This window comes from Squalius cephalus (genome assembly GCF_949319135.1).
Source record: "Squalius cephalus genome assembly, chromosome: 25".
NCBI lineage: Eukaryota > Metazoa > Chordata > Actinopteri > Cypriniformes > Leuciscidae > Squalius > Squalius cephalus.
Window position 1 is genome coordinate 14847971 of NC_137146.1, and position 16567 is coordinate 14864537.

Below are 16567 nucleotides of genomic sequence, written 5' to 3' on the forward strand. Positions count from 1 at the left end.
CTGAAGTTTTGCGAGCAAACGCAAAGTTTCTTGGCCGGGGGACCGGAAAGAAGGCAAAAGCTTTGAAATATAGTGTGATGATTAAGAGAAAATTAAGTGATGGAAGCACACGCCCCCATTGTCTGAATGAATGAATGGATGTGTAATTAAATCAATGCGTACAGGTGAAGGGGGAGGAGTGGAGGATTATTTATTGAGGTGTGGAGTTCTGCTCGAGAGAGAGGTGGGAGAGCTCTCACTTGGGTACCCGTTTGACGGCCGCTCGCGGTAACTAGTACCACCGGCGGTGAAGATAGCCAGCCAGTGGGGGGGTAAATGTAGACAGATAGGGACTCTGCTTGGATTTAGGAGAGCTCTGGACACATGTACTCTGTTATCAAGTTAACGAGACTGGAGAGGCCGATTCTGTCGGTTTAAGGACGGTCCTCGATTCCTGTGTGCATCTATTGGATGCGCGCCCGTCTACGTGGACCTGTCGAGAATTGAGGATTTCCGGTAACCCGCCCCTCCTTATTGGACGTGAGCTGGATTGTTTCACGGGACATTGTAATCAGCAACCCAAGGGGGGTAACACGTTTTTTTAAGAGCCTATCATGTTTTAAAATTAATAAAGAATTTTGTACGTTTTTCATACCATCCGAGTGTGTTTGATCTCTGCTTCCCTAGCATTTTGTTCGGTTGTTACACTGGTGGCAGCGGTGGGATATAATCCCTTACAATAATAAAACAGCCGGACAATGCAGGGTAGCGGAGAGGGGCACCGGGATGTGGCGGTCACTCCATCAACCTCAGCAGCAGCCGTTGCTGCGCCTTCGACTCTGACCACAGCTGCTTTATCAAACATGTCTATTGCACGTCCAGTATTTATGCCGGAGACTTTTACCGGCACGGGTCGAGAATGGTCTGACTGGAAGGAGCAGTTTGAGATGGCAGCTGTGGTGAATAATTGGAATGAGGGAATGAAATTAAAATTTATGGCACTTTTATTATCGGGGCGGGCTCGAGATATTTATAGTGGCCTTTCGGTAGAGGCTAAACGTAGTTATGTTTTATTGAAGGATGCGTTAGGTAAATGTTTTGAACCATGTGAAACTGCAGAATGGAACCGCGTTAGCTTCTCCACACGAAAGCGCAAGCCGAACGAAACTTTACGCGAGTTTGGTAATGCGCTGCGAAGGCTGGCGACTAAAGCGTATTCTTCAGTAGGAGCGGATACACAGGATTTGTTGGCTAGAGATCATTTTATTGCGCATGTGGGAAATGGGGAGACTCGTATTCGATTGCGCAGTGTTAAACCTATCACTCTGGAAGAAGCAATTAATATTGCAAGCGAATATGAACTTATCCAGGGGTTAGAACAATGCACGATTACACCTGATGCTCGAGTGCGTGAGTTACACATTTCTGCGGCAGAAAGTAAAGTAGATGCGCTGACAGAAGTAGTGGATGCGCTGCGTAATGAAGTTCAGACGCTGAAGAAATCTGTACAACAACTTTGTGAGGCAGTCCCCACATTAAGGAATAGCAGTGCTGAACCGTTAAGTTTAAGTGGGGTGGGGAGAAGGCAGGGGCAACCTTTAGGAGGCGGTTGTTGGGAATGTGGATGTAATCGGCATATTAGGAGAGATTGTCCTTATGTGCAGGGAAACGGGAGGGGGCAGGCATCATAGGCCGAATGCCTGCCCCAATGCAAGATAATTTTTTTCAGTTGGCCTCACCGGTCCAAGGCAATCCTGGGGTTTACCTTGCTGCTAAATTAGGTGGGTGTGACGTTAAGTTGTTACTCGATACCGGTGCACAGGTCTCAATAATACCGAAACAGAGATGGCTTACTATTACGAATGGCGGGGCTTACCTTGAACATCATGAGGGCGTGGTTCGAGTGGCCAACGGGGGGAGGATGCCGATTTTGGGTCGCTGGCAAACGGTGTGCCAATTTGACTCCCTAACTGTCATTACAGAATTTCTTGTCGCAGATTTGGAGCCTCAGGAAATTTTACTGGGCTCGGACTTTTTGCTAAAATATGGTGTTATTATTAATCTCGATCAAAAAAACTGTCGGGTGATGGGAAAACAGATCCCCCTCTTGGTTGGAAATAATAATATTATACAGTCCTGTGATGTAACTGTCCACGCGGATACATCAGTTCCACCTCGTAGTGAAGCGTTGATTACAGGGGCAGTGCATGGGGCGTCTGATAGTTTGCAGGGTATGTTAGAGCCGTCTTCCTCCCTTTATAACCATTGTGACCTTTTTGTGGCCAGGGTAGTGTGTCGGGTGGAGCAGGGGGTTTTGCCCGTTCGGGTAATTAATGTCACTGATGACACGCATGTTCTAAAGCGTGGAATGAAAGTAGGCAAACTATTTTTTGATGTAGTGGTAGAGGGAGGAGGTGTGGCTATAGATAATTCGCCTATATCCTCTGTGGACACGCTTATGGACCGGTTGAATTTACAGGAAAAGGGCTTTGGGGAGACTGAGACGCGCGCGGTGCGCGAGTTATTAAGCAAGAATTCGTCAGTCTTTAGTATGGGTGATGCAGACTTGGGGCGGACGAAATTAATAACGCATCAGATCGAAACTGGGGATGTTAAACCTATTAAATTACCCCCGCGCCGTGTACCTCTCCATTTACAAGATGAAGTGAATGAGCACATTAAGAATATGCAGGTAAATGGAATTGTACAGCCGTCATGTAGCCCGTGGGGCGCACCTGTGGTCCCGGTACGGAAGAAGGACGGGACCCTTCGCTTTTGTGTCGATTATAGGCGATTGAACAACGTAACACGGAAAGATGCGTATCCCTTACCACGTATCGATGATGCGTTGGACAGTCTTGCCCATGCCCAATGGTTTTCCACTCTTGACCTGGCCAGTGGATACTGGCAGGTCGAGATGGACCCTAAAGATAAACATAAGACTGCCTTTACAACACGACAGGGGTTATTCGAATTTAATGTTCTAAGTTTCGGCTTGTGCAACGCTCCGAGCACCTTCCAGCGCCTTATGGACTTAGTGTTAGCGGATTTACAGTGGACTACGTGCCTTGTTTATTTAGATGACATTATAGTTTTTGGGAGGACATTTGGAGAACATTTACAACGGCTGGATGAGGTGCTCGGTAAGTTACGCCATGCGAACTTAAAGGTTAAGCCATCTAAATGCACGTTGTTTGCCACTCAGGTCCGTTATTTGGGGCATGTTATATCGGCTGATGGAATACGAGCAGACCCCGTTAAAATAGATGCAGTGAGACAATGGCCTGTACCGAATAATCAAACTGAGGTGCGTAGTTTCGTGGGGTTGGCATCTTATTACCGGCGATTTATTGAGGGGTTCGCTGAAATTGCGCGACCATTACATCGCCTCACAGAAAAAGGTCGGAAATTTAAATGGGATGAGGCCTGCCAGCTGGCATTTTTACAGCTTAAAACGGCCCTGGTGACAACCCCAGTTCTAGCATATCCGGACCCGCACAAGGCATTTCTGTTAGACACGGATGCCAGTGATGTTGGCATTGGTGCAGTTTTGTCGCAGGAGGTAGACGGCCTTGAGCGGGTTGTGGCGTATGCTAGTCGAGCTCTAACTAAACAGGAACGTAGATATGCTACAACGAAAAAGGAGTTGCTTAGTATGGTAGTATTTACTAAATATTTCAAGCATTATCTGCTTGGAAGAGAATTTATATTGCGTACTGACCATAACTCCTTAAGGTGGCTCCATAATTTTCAGGGGCTAGAAGGACAGCTGGCTAGATGGGTCGAACAGTTGGCCAGTTTCCAATATAAAATTGTACACCGCCCGGGAAAAAAACACGTTAATGCGGACGCGCTTTCACGCGTGCCATCATTTGGTGACAAGTGTGAAGATTTTTTAGATCCCCGTTTGCAGGTTAGTGCCTCTGTGTGCGCTGTATGTGAAACTCCTCCTTTGGGGGAGATTGAGGATGAGCTGGTGGGGGCACAGAAGAGGGATGCTGTTTTACAAGTTGTAGAACAATTGCTGTTGCGGGGGGAGGAGGGGCGTGCTGAAGCACAGACTAAAGGGGAAGTGGGTGGGTTTCTGCCTGTGTGGGACCAGCTGGAGGTTGAGCGCGGGCGATTGGTGCGTAAACCGCCTCTTAATACAGATGCTGCATTAAAAGTCCAGGTGGTCCTTCCGAAGGCGATGGTTTCAGAGGTTTTGAAAATGTTACATAATTCAGCAACGGGTGGTCATTTAGGTGTGCAAAAATTACAGGCGAAAGTAAAAGACAGGTTTTATTGGCCCGGGTGGTTCGAGGATGTAAAAAGGTGGTGCAGGGGATGTACAGAATGTGCGTCTCGTAAGTCAGCTGCGCTAAATGTGCGTGCCCCTTTGCAACCCTCTTTGGTTTCTCGACCTTTTGAACGGGTAGCGGTAGATATTTTGGGTCCTCTGCCCTTAACCGGGGAAAAGAATAAGTATATCTTAGTAATTGGGGATTATTTCTCGAAGTGGACGGAAGCGGTTGCGCTTCCAAATCAAGAGGCAGCATCCATAGCGAAGGTTTTGGTGCAGGAGTGGGTGTGCAGATTTGGGGTCCCCCGCAGTATCCATTCGGACCAAGGTCGAAACTTTGAATCAAAGTTATTTACAGAGTTGTGTGCCTTATTACAGATGCATAAAACAAGAACGACAGCCTATAATCCTCAATCGAACGGAATGGTAGAGAGGTTCAATCGTACTTTACTCTCCATGCTGACTTTGTTTGTGGATAGTAACCAGCAGAATTGGGACGTGCTCCTGCCATATGTTATGATGGCTTATAGGAGCAGTACACATGCTACTACCGGGTTCTCGCCATATAAAGTTCTGTTTGGACGAGAGATTGTTTTGCCTGTGGATGTTATGTTGGGAGTGGGGGAGACAGAACGTTTTGATTCAGCTAATGATTATGTGGAGAAAGTAGCTGAAAGTTTGTCTACGGTAGTGGAGGCTGTGAAAGCACATCAACTGAAGGCATCAGGGAAGCAGAAACAATATTTTGATTTGAAAGTTTCCCATCAGTTTTACACAGAAGGGGAATTGGTGTGGGTGAAAAATAAGGCGCGTAAGCGGGGTGTGTGTCCGAAATTACAAAGGCGTTTTGTGGGGCCGTTTGTTGTCCTTGAGCGAGTTACGGACATTTTGTATCGAATAGCTCCACAGGAAAAAGGGCCTGAACGTGTTGTGCACTTTAACCGTCTCAAGCCATATATTGTTAATTTATTTGCAGAACGGCCAGAACTGCGGAGTGTTGAGAGGGAGCAAATGTTGGCTGTAGCTGTGGAAAGGAGTGCGCCGCACCTTGGACCCCCGCCTGACGCTGCGCTGCACTCTGGACCCCCGCCTGACGCTGTGCTGCACCCTGGACCCCTGCGTGACGCTGCGCTGCACCCTGGACCCCCGCCTGACGCTGTGCTGCACTCTGGACCCCCGCCTGACGCTGTGCTGCACCCGGGACCCCTGCCTGATGCTGCTCTGCACCCTGGACCCCCGCCTGACGCTGCGCTGCACCCTGGACCCCTGCATGACGCTGCGCTGCACCCTGGACCCCCGCATGACGCTGCGCTGCACCCTGGACCCCTGCATGACGCTGCGCTGCATCCTGGACCCCCGCATGACGCTGCGCTGCACCCTGGACCCCTGCATGACGCTGCGTTGCACCCTGGACCACCGGCTGACGCAGCACGGCATCCTGATCTTGTGTTGGATGCTGGGATGGCTTCTGTTCCCATTCGGTTGCCTGCACTACATGCTTGTCTTAACGGGTCTGCTGAGGGTCGTTCGTCGCGGGCCAAGAGGGTACCGGCCCGATTGTTGGACTATGACTTGACTGCTTGACTCGAGGACGAGTCCTTTTCACTTGGGAGGGGGTAGTGTGATGATTAAGAGAAAATTAAGTGATGGAAGCACACGCCCCCATTGTCTGAATGAATGAATGGATGTGTAATTAAATCAATGCGTACAGGTGAAGGGGGAGGAGTGGAGGATTATTTATTGAGGTGTGGAGTTCTGCTCGAGAGAGAGGTGGGAGAGCTCTCACTTGGGTACCCGTTTGACGGCCGCTCGCGGTAACTAGTACCACCGGCGGTGAAGATAGCCAGCCAGTGGGGGGGTAAATGTAGACAGATAGGGACTCTGCTTGGATTTAGGAGAGCTCTGGACACATGTACTCTGTTATCAAGTTAACGAGACTGGAGAGGCCGATTCTGTCGGTTTAAGGACGGTCCTCGATTCCTGTGTGCATCTATTGGATGCGCGCCCGTCTACGTGGACCTGTCGAGAATTGAGGATTTCCGGTAACCCGCCCCTCCTTATTGGACGTGAGCTGGATTGTTTCACGGGACATTGTAATCAGCAACCCAAGGGGGGTAACACGTTTTTTTAAGAGCCTATCATGTTTTAAAATTAATAAAGAATTTTGTACGTTTTTCATACCATCCGAGTGTGTTTGATCTCTGCTTCCCTAGCATTTTGTTCGGTTGTTACAATATTTTTCCTCGCATCACCATGACCATTAGGGGCTCCGCACATATCCATTTAAAAGCATCAAATAGGCCTACAATAAAAACTGACAGAGACCAAATTGAAGAGTTCAGATGCAGAAGCCTCTAAGTGCCATCTGAAATTTTCTTCTACAATGATAATTTTTATAAAGCTTGTATATTTAAGTTCAGTAATTTCACCTAAATGACAATTAATAGGTAATTTGCCATTGCCATTTAAGTGAAATTACTGAACTTAAATATACGAGCTTTATAAAAATGATCATTGTAGAAGAAAATTTCAGATGGCACTTAGAGGCTTTTGCATCTGAACTCTTCAATTAAACATTGAACAACAAACTGGCAGTAACCCAAAACCAAGCCATTGTCAACAAAAAATGGCATTAATTGATTAATTAATTATGCTCAGTAAATAAGTTATGAGTGCAGGTTAGCTTCAGTGGTGATTGATTAGACCTTTGGCATGGGATCACAGGCTGTTCTCAAAAGTGAACCTTTAATAGGCTACCCCACAAATAAAAACATCTGATGCCAGCAGGCACTTTGGGTCTCATCATTATGCTTCAGACCAAAGTTCCTTCTGCCGTGTCATTTTAAAGCCATAGCTGTGTTCACTGGGTAATTTGAGTTGTCTTCATCATCCTCTGACAAATGGAACTTCATGCAGAGGACCAGATGGCAATGCTAAGTCATAAATCTACAAAATAAGACATTTGATTGATGACTTACGGGATAAAGAAACACTCCCAGTAAAAAACAAACCGAACAGCGACTCTATTCTCTAATTGAAACTGACGTAACACCAGCAAATCTGGAGCGATTCAAATTTAATTTGGGCTTCTCAATAGTATAGCTAATGAACTCCAAGTCATGAATATTTTTTAGTTAAATCAGTTTTTGTACTCAGGATAAAAATTGACCCAACAGTATGTGAAACGCATATTAAACAGCGTTGAAGTTCTTACCTAACAATGCGAGGATAACAGACGGAGGCTTTGAAAACACAGTATGACAGATCCATAATACCAACTGTATCCTGAAGCAGAATATGTAGCTGAATATCAAAACAAACCTACTCTTCTTTTCACACAGAAAGTTTGGCTCACTCGGTTTGGCACATTTAAAAGGGCGTGCTATTTCATGAGGGTGGCATCCTAGTGTGACAAGTATCACCACCTTACCATGAATAAAACATCTTGCACCCAGAAAAAGAATAAATATGTGCCTGTTCCACATTGAAGAACTAAGTATACTCTATATTTTTCTGATTATATATATATATATATATATATATATATATATATATATATATATATATATATCAGCAGATACAAACTTTTTATGCGTTTTGGCCGTTCAAACAGCGTTTTTTGAGGCCTGAAAACGCAAACTTTTGCAAACGGGTTTCAAAGCGCAAGATTTTGAAAACGATACAACCGTTACTGCCGAAACGCGAATTTGTGAAAACGTCGACGTCATGCATGTTACGTGTTCAGTCTATAGTGTTTCTTTACAAAGTGACATCGCCATTGGCCTGGCATAATGTAACACAGCATTTTTGGTCGTTTTCGTGGATGTGTGTGAATGGGGATCGTTTTGACAACGTTGTAACCTGTATGTGAAAATAAAAAAAAATAAAAATAAAAAATGCAAAGGAAAACCATTTCCATTTTTTGTGCATTGTTGTTGTGTAAACGTAAATGAAATACAGCACAGAATAAAGATTTGAATAAGTTTTTTATTCATAATTTATACCAGCAGATACAAAAATGTTTTAACTGTATCCAAATGTGCAAGAAAACACTATTGGTACTTTCATTGATTCAAATGAACAAGAACTGACTTTGGGAAACTGACCATGTAAACTGGAGTGAGCAGACCCTTTTCAACAAAAAGGACTGAATTCAGAGCATTATCATCACCGATTAAAAACGTTGACTACAATTTTTGCATCTGACTTTCTCAAGACTATACCAAAGTCATTGTGAATACATAGGCCTATATCTAGGTGACATTCTATCTCCCCCATTTTGTAATTAAAAAGGCAATCATAATCGTAAAGCAGCACAAATGTGTATGACACATTAAAGAAATACATTTGTAAAATTGTACCAAGATGTTTAAGAAAGAGATATAAACAAAGATAAACTAATTTGTACTAAATACATCATGTAAACATTCACCTTCATTCGCAGCACAAGGACAACAGAACATGGATCAGAAAAATAGATATTTCAGTGAAGCTTGTTAAGTGCTCAACTGTCAACGGTTCAAAATACTTCAGCAATCCGAACAAGAGACATCTAACGACGTACAGACAAGGTCATGAAAATGATATTGAACATGGAGTCCCGGCAACTTTTTTTTTTCCTTTTTTGAAACACATGCTCACACACACTGAACATTTTCAGTGTTTATCTAATTATGCCACACATCTGGGAAAAACAAAAGAAATTCAATGTACATTGCGGTCAAACACTCAAGTTCACATTTATTTTTTGCATTAGTCGACTTCCACATTCTTGAAAATCTTGTGCCTTGCCTAAGACATTCCTCCTTTTGTTACTTACTTGTCCACACTCTCTCATTCTCAAACACACACAATTTAGGTGATTCTTCTGACATCCAACAACAAAAAAAACAACAAAAAAAACAGATACAGCAAGATTCAGCATTTAAAATAAGCTCCTTTCAGTTGTGTAAAGGAGCGATTCCCGTCTCAAACTGTTCCCTCATACGCATCACATACATTTTTTTCGCTGAAGGAATGTTTTCCTTTATGGGTTGTTTTCACTAATACATATTAAAGATGGCAAACTGTTTATTTGACAGCTAACCGTCAAAGTCTCCCCAATGTGTCTCACGAATACTTTCCGCGGCATTGTTCACCAGTTTCTGTGAACGCCACTTGGCACTTAAAAAAAAAAAAAAAAAGGCCCTTAAAAGCCTTGGACCATGTGTGGTGTGAAAACCGCAAATAGAAAGATCTGGCTGATTCACACACATTCAATATGCCAGCTAAAGAGACATTTATAAGCTCCCGTTTGCTGATTATCCCAATCTAGTCCAAAGCCAACCGGTGTCGACTTGTATGAGGACAGTGCACATGCAAACCCATTTCATGTCAAATTTATCCCAGCATTTAAGTAATGCACATAAACCACTAACTCTCACAAAATATGAGCTTCCGATGACTGACGATTTCTCCTATCTGAAGCCCTATTAAAGGATAGATGAGCAACACATAATTCCCTTTCAGGTGACAGGAAAGAGGATAGGTGGTGTGGGGAAAACAATGCACAACAGATGAATTCTCAAATATCTGAATGCAACATTTTTGGCTTGAAGCAGTGTTTATGGAATATTGACAGGCTGACATGCTGCTATTATGGAGGGCAGACGGTGAGGAAAGCCTGCTGTCGGTTCTGCGAGGGGGAAAAATCTCCCATAATCACTCAAGAATTTATGAATGCATAATTTTTGCAGATTAATTGAATGTTTGGTTATGGTAAACAAGTGTAAACAAGCCATTTAAGGTGAAATGTTTCTATAAAACTGTGCTTTTGGGTTTGGTAGGTTGTTGCGAACAATTCTTGGCATTGTTTTCTTCTCTCAACCAGAGCTTCTACAACAACAACGACTGACGGCAATCATTCCAGCACTAGATTATGAAATACTTGAAATGCTGTTTTAAAAAAAAAATAATAATAAAATGTTTGTGAACCATTACAAATCTTTACTTCATGTAAATGAGCCAAAAATGATTTAGAACAGAATACTGTGTGAACCACACTATACAATATAAATTAAAAAAACTAAACCTCTTTTGTTCTTACCTGCTCCCTTTTTGTATAACATCACAGATTCGTGGCATTCTGCATGTATTCTTCTATAATATTTGTTTTAGATGTGATTCACAGTCCTTTCTTTCTGGCCTTCTCATACCTGACTGACTGAATTTGTTGTTGCACAGATCTACAAAAGTCTAATGGACGAATAAATGATTTACTGTAAACCTCCAATAAATGTAGAATATTAATGCTAAATAAATACTTTTTCTCTTACAAAAGTTGTCTGCTGATATTTGACGATAACTGTATTCCACTAAAATTCTGTCATCCAGCATATTCACAAATTTCATTAAAAGTACCGATTTGTAGAAGAAAAACCTGACAAAAACGTGGCTGACATCATATTTCTAGAAAGGAGCAAGTTCCTTTTAAAGGTGCAATCGCATTTACCATTGTTCGGCAAATTTTTGCAGGTGAAATCCAAGCTTTGATAATTGTATTAGCATTACTGCAGTCAATATGAATATGTGTATTAAGCATGGCATCAAAAATCCTGACTGGTTTTTGGACATCACTCTGAAGAGCCTTGCGAAACATAAAACACTGAATCTGAGCAACAACAAATTTACTATTCATTTCTGTGGGAAGATCGGATAATCAACTTATGCAACTGATCACTTGACCTCCATACATGTAAACTGTTTTAAGAATGCGTCACTCAACAAAAAGTGCAATTTACTACCATATCCCACTACAGTCCGTTCAGTAGTGCTTCTCCTGCAAATAATCTTTCATTTTGTTTGGTAAAGGCAGTTTTTGAATCAGATCTATCCGTGTGTACTGTCGAATGACGAAGCGACAAAGATATTGCAGCGAACGGACTTGCATGAACCGTGAGACAGGATTGGTCAACCGAACGGGGTAAGTGGCGGACCCCGGCAGACGGGATCTGGAGTAACAGAAAGCGCCATTTTCTGAGTCTTTTATAGAGTGCTCGATGAGATCTACAATAGAAGTGTGACCTTCTACGTCAGGCTGCTCATAAAAGCTAAATCTGCCATTCGAGTGTTCGATCCTGGTGTGAAGCGTCTTTCCCTGTGACCGAAAGCTCAAACTGAGGAGATAGCGATCGTCTGAACTGTCCCTCACCAAAAAAGAGCCATCTGGAAGGTTGATGAGCTTCTCCTCTGCCTCCCATCGAGTTATGGGTCCCCAGTACCAACCCTGCTTGGCCAGTTTTTTAAGTTCCTCCGTAAGGCTTGTTACAACCATGGGTCCGCTGGTTTGGAAAGAATCGTACACCCTGCTAACACCAGGAGCGGAATTGGGATCAAAGTTCAGGTGATGCCTCACTCTCTCGACAACATGAGAGTCTGCACCACTGAACCCAGAGAGGGTTCTTGGAATATCGTTGGCGGAAAGAGGTGACAGTGAGGGAGAAAATAAAGGTGTGTCTGCTCTGGAATTGGACAGGACCATTGACGGAGTACCAGGAAGGTGCCCGTTCACCGCCTGCTCCATGAGAATGTCTGGCGGCACGAGATTGTGGTCATCCGGGCACTGGTCCACGTGCGAGTCAGATTCGACCTGATCGACCACTTCCATTGGCGAGGGGCCATCCAAGCAGAAGGACTGGGACGAATTTGGGTACATTCCCTCATCTAAAGGCATTGTGTACTGGATGTAGTCCTGAGGTGTGAGTCCAATAGGCACGTGATCCTCAATGTTCAAATGCAAGCTACCACTCTGAGTCTCCATGTCCTTCAGAGACTGGCTCTGATCCTGGAACAGACCTTCTATTTGGATGTCATGGAACTCCTTTCTGATGCCATTGAGGGAGGGACTGGGGTTGGGGGAGTGGACCATAGCTTTGACTTTCACCTCCATCTTGATGCAAGCCTCCTCCGAGCTGACAGGCCGGAAAGGCCACGGAGAAGGGCTGTAATGGTGGCTTCGGAGGGACGAGGATCTTAAGGGACGCTGGGCTTTGACTTCATTAAAGCTTATCGGGACTGACGAGGAAGAGAACGTGTCATCATCATCTCCAGAGCCTACCGCAGTGGAACCTCCTTTGACTTTCGCTTTCTGTTTGGTAGACAGTCTCCTCTTTAGAGTGCCCATAAGACTCTCGCTCTTTGATCGGTTCTTATGACCCTTCTCATCCTCCCCATTAAGATCACAACCTACCAGCCCTTTGGTGTAACAGCCTCCAAAGAGAGAGTCATCCTTGGCAAACTCAGCTGCTAAAGACGGCTGCTGGAGCATGACGAAATCCCCATCTTCTTTGCCCTTTATGTTCAGTGACTTTCTGATCGTCTTCAGACTGATCTTCTTCATCCTTGTACACCCCAGGTGAGGGCATGGGATGGTCTTATCTGCTGACCGATGAAGGCTAACCTAGTCCGGCCATGTGACTTGGGAACGTCAATCATGTGAATGCCAAGCCTTTGTCATCTGCAAAAGGTGAGAAAAAAAACAATATGAAAAAGTGATCTAACCACTAAACATGCAGAGTACTCACTTTTTTTTAAATTATCATGACATTTAAAGTCATCTGTGAAAGTGGTTGACCCATAAATGGCATTTTTTTTCCAGTTTGGCCGCTAAGTGTCGTAAACGGGACTTTTATTTTGACAGTGCTGAGAACCCAGCACCAAAGCGCAGATACATGACATGAGCACCCATTTTAAATCTTCATTAGTTTTCGGTCGTTGTTTAAGAGTTCTGTATAATAATAGAAAGGCAAACTCTATAACCATTTAATATAGCCTACCTTTGAGTTTGACATTCAGAAAATTCACATTTATATCGAAATTGAATCATTTCCATTCCGTGGACGAGAATCCATGAACCGCATTATTGGATTGTTGTCTAAAGCAGCACGATGTATTGAAACCATTTAACAACCACCATACTATAGCATAGTGCTATTGTGAATTCCCTCGCTGCTCTGAGTTTGCATGTTTTGATGTCCACATATTCTTGTTCAAGAAATTATAGTGGCTGTAGCATTTCTATCGTAAAGAAGTGGCAAATATTAAAGATTAAGTTAACATTTGAATTAAATGTCGTTTGGCCAATATTAAAGTTGTCATGAAATCAAAATTGACACTATTAACTTTATCGCACATAACTAGTCTTGTGGTGAACAATTAACCCGTGAAAGTTAATACACAGAAAAAAATAGTTTGTCATGGTAATCTTTAATCAAAATCTGAAAAGTTGCTTCTGCTCTGGAATGGCGTTCTGTCTATATTGACGTCAGTTTGACGGCTTGGGTTGAATATCCTTAACCACTCTCCTCCAACCGTCAGTCTGCTATAAGCGAGGGATGGAGAGGAGGTGTGCTAAAATAAAACCCCTCCCTCAATAAAATGTTCCGTTTCACTTGGAAATACCGTACGTCACAACATTGAAGTAAAGTCGGTTGCAATTTCCGGTTTACGTGGACTTTAAACAAGGATTTGATCTGCTGTAAAGTGGAACAACAAAAACACCAGGCCGGTGGTGCCCTCTGCAGGCATTTGTCAAAATATAAACAATCAACTTAAGTACATTACGTATTATGTATTTTAATAGTGTTATTCTATAAAACCATATGATTAATTGCTTTTAATACTTTATTTAAACCAAAAATAATTGCCTCATTGTTATTATATATGTATTTTAAGTCATTTTAAAGGCTATTGTTTGCTTAGGTCTATTTTTATTATGACAACAATTTTATCCAACTAAACAAAATAATAGACCGATTATTCAATTGCCAAAATAGTTGTTAGTGACAGCCCAGAATGAAAGCAGTGCATTAATATAGAGCAGTGATTAAACTGACTGGAATTACGGTCTTAATGCACACCTTCCAGCCAGTCAGAATCGAGTATTCAGACAGACCATGGTATCAGCTATTATATTTAGGCTTGGTTTCATAGACAGGGCTTAGATTAAACCAAAATTAGGCTTTAGTTTAATTAGGACATTTAAGTAGCTTTAAGCTTTTCTAAACATGCTTTAGAAAAAAACATAACTGATGTACATCTGAAGACAAAATAATGGCTCTGCCATATTATTTTAAAATGTAAGTGCAACTTGCTTTCAGAATAAGACAGCTCAAACATGCATTTTAGTCTAGGACTAGGCTTAAACTTTGTTGGTGAAACAGGGGAAAATGTTATACTGTCAGATGTTTAATGCTTTACTTAAACTGTATTATGATCAAATCTACATGAGGGCTAGTCAGGCAGTTACAAATGATTTGTTTAAATAAAACCATCAGTTTACACATTCTTCCCAACATTTAAAACCAGACATACATATCATTTATTGATTTATTATTTTTTTTACATTATTTTACCAGGATTATTTCCTGGTAAAACAAAGGTAAATAATAAAATCCTTGATGTTCATCAAAATCAGCAGTTTACAGCAGAACTGACACAGGCCTTTATCAACACACTTAGCCTAACGTTAAATGTTACAGCAGCATCTAACTCAATAACTATAGAGCAACATAGAACCAAAAACTAAAAGGCTTTAGTTTAATCAATTATAATTTTTATTTTGTAAAAAATACGTTTGGACAATCAGATAAATCTTTGTAACTTTGTCTCGCAAAATAAACAGGCCTGGAGTGAGCTGAATTAGCTAACGTTAGCAGGCTACGGGACATTCATCGTGTCGGACACAAATAGAGAGAGCAAATATGCACGTACATTCAACAAATTACGTCCACTTACCACTTTAAACAGAGTTTAATCCCCCTCTCTCGTTTCAGAAAGATGGATCTGGGTCGAACATGTCCGTAGATCTGACGACGAGGGTTGCATTTAGCATTAGCGTGCTAATAATAGACTGCTAGCTGCTAAGCTAATCCAGCAACAGCTCCCTCACTCGAACAAGAGCTGCTTTACTACATTAAAACCCACTACTCGTGGTCTGTCTTCATTTCATGCTGGTAAGGAGCCGAGGCTGTTTTCTCCTCATCTGTATTTGCCAGTTTGATGAGAGAAACATTCCTTTAATTTTTCAAGACAGCTCCATTTCTTTCTTCCCCTTTTTGTGCTAGCTAGCCACTTTGGCTACAGCCTGTTCCTCTCCCTCTTCCTTTGTTGACTGTTGCATTATGGGAAAAGGCTCTGAAACGATAACAAGAGGGAGGAGGGTGTCTGCTGGTCCACTTCTCTATATACATTTATATAGATCAGTGGTTTGGACTAAGATTTATTTATTGTTGATTGTGAAATAACCAACATAAACACGTAAATCACATTTGTTGTGCAACAAACCATGATTTTTACAACGTTTGACACTTTGAATTGGCTATGCAGCAGATTATTTATTACTTTATATTCAAGTGCTTATTATATCTTAATTGTGATATTATATAATATGTGAAATATGCTGGGGAAGAGTGTCAGGGTTGTGCTGTAACACGAGGTCAGTTTAACAAGTCAGAAAATAACTATGGTGATGTCATCAATATCATACAATCACCTTTTTGAGCTCACAGGAGAAGTGGCATGCGACTGAGCAACATTGTACATTTTATGATAAAAAAAAAGGACAATAAATATTTCTTATCAAGATTATTTGTTTGCCTTGCATTTGTATTATAGATGCAATTATTTGACTTACATAAGCTGTTTCTCTAGTTTAATTTGATGCTTTGCATTCATGCTAACTTCAAACCCACATGCTACAGTATAACAGTTAGCTATGTTATGACTGTTTGGGGTGGGAATAGTTGTAACAGTTCATTATAAATGTTACAACCAACCTCTTATAATGATTCCAGTGAGTCCAGTTATCAATCACACTCTTTTAAAGCAAAGTCACGTGAGTTTTCGCATCTTGGGATTGATGTGGTAAATGTGAATTCATCTTGGTTTACACATGTCGTCTTATCAGATAAAAAACATCCGCCTCATTTGAGCGCATCCTTTTTTGTGTGCACATTTTCAGAATTTACGCACCTCTCATTCTTACATCTATGTTACAACTCACACCTGTAGTGAGATACATAGATTGTAACAACTAAACTCTTTGTATTTGACATTAACTCACATAATCTGTGGTTGTAGTACTAGTCCAATTGAGTTTTATTTTGTAGTTGACAAATGTGGAGAGATCTTGCACAAACAACCATTGATCTTTTTGTCTGTCTTTCTGTCCGTCCGTCCATCCATCCATCTAGCTAGCTAGCTGTCTATTTATTTAATGTGAAATAGCCAACTTAATGTAAATTTACATTTGTTGTGCATCAAACCATC

The 16567-nt window shown here is 42.1% G+C and overlaps 1 protein-coding gene across 1 annotated transcript; it reads right to left on the reverse strand.

The window, feature by feature from the left end:
• Positions 1 to 8229: 8229 nt before the first annotated feature.
• On the reverse strand, positions 8230 to 15432 carry socs6a (suppressor of cytokine signaling 6a). Its single transcript, XM_079862606.1, has 2 exons — positions 15035 to 15432; positions 8230 to 12755 (listed from the first exon to the last, which is right to left on the reverse strand). Exon 2 carries the CDS (start codon positions 12636 to 12638, stop codon positions 11064 to 11066), a length of 1575 nt encoding a protein of 524 aa, XP_079718732.1. The 5' UTR covers positions 12639 to 12755; positions 15035 to 15432; the 3' UTR covers positions 8230 to 11063.
• Positions 15433 to 16567: the final 1135 nt, after the last annotated feature.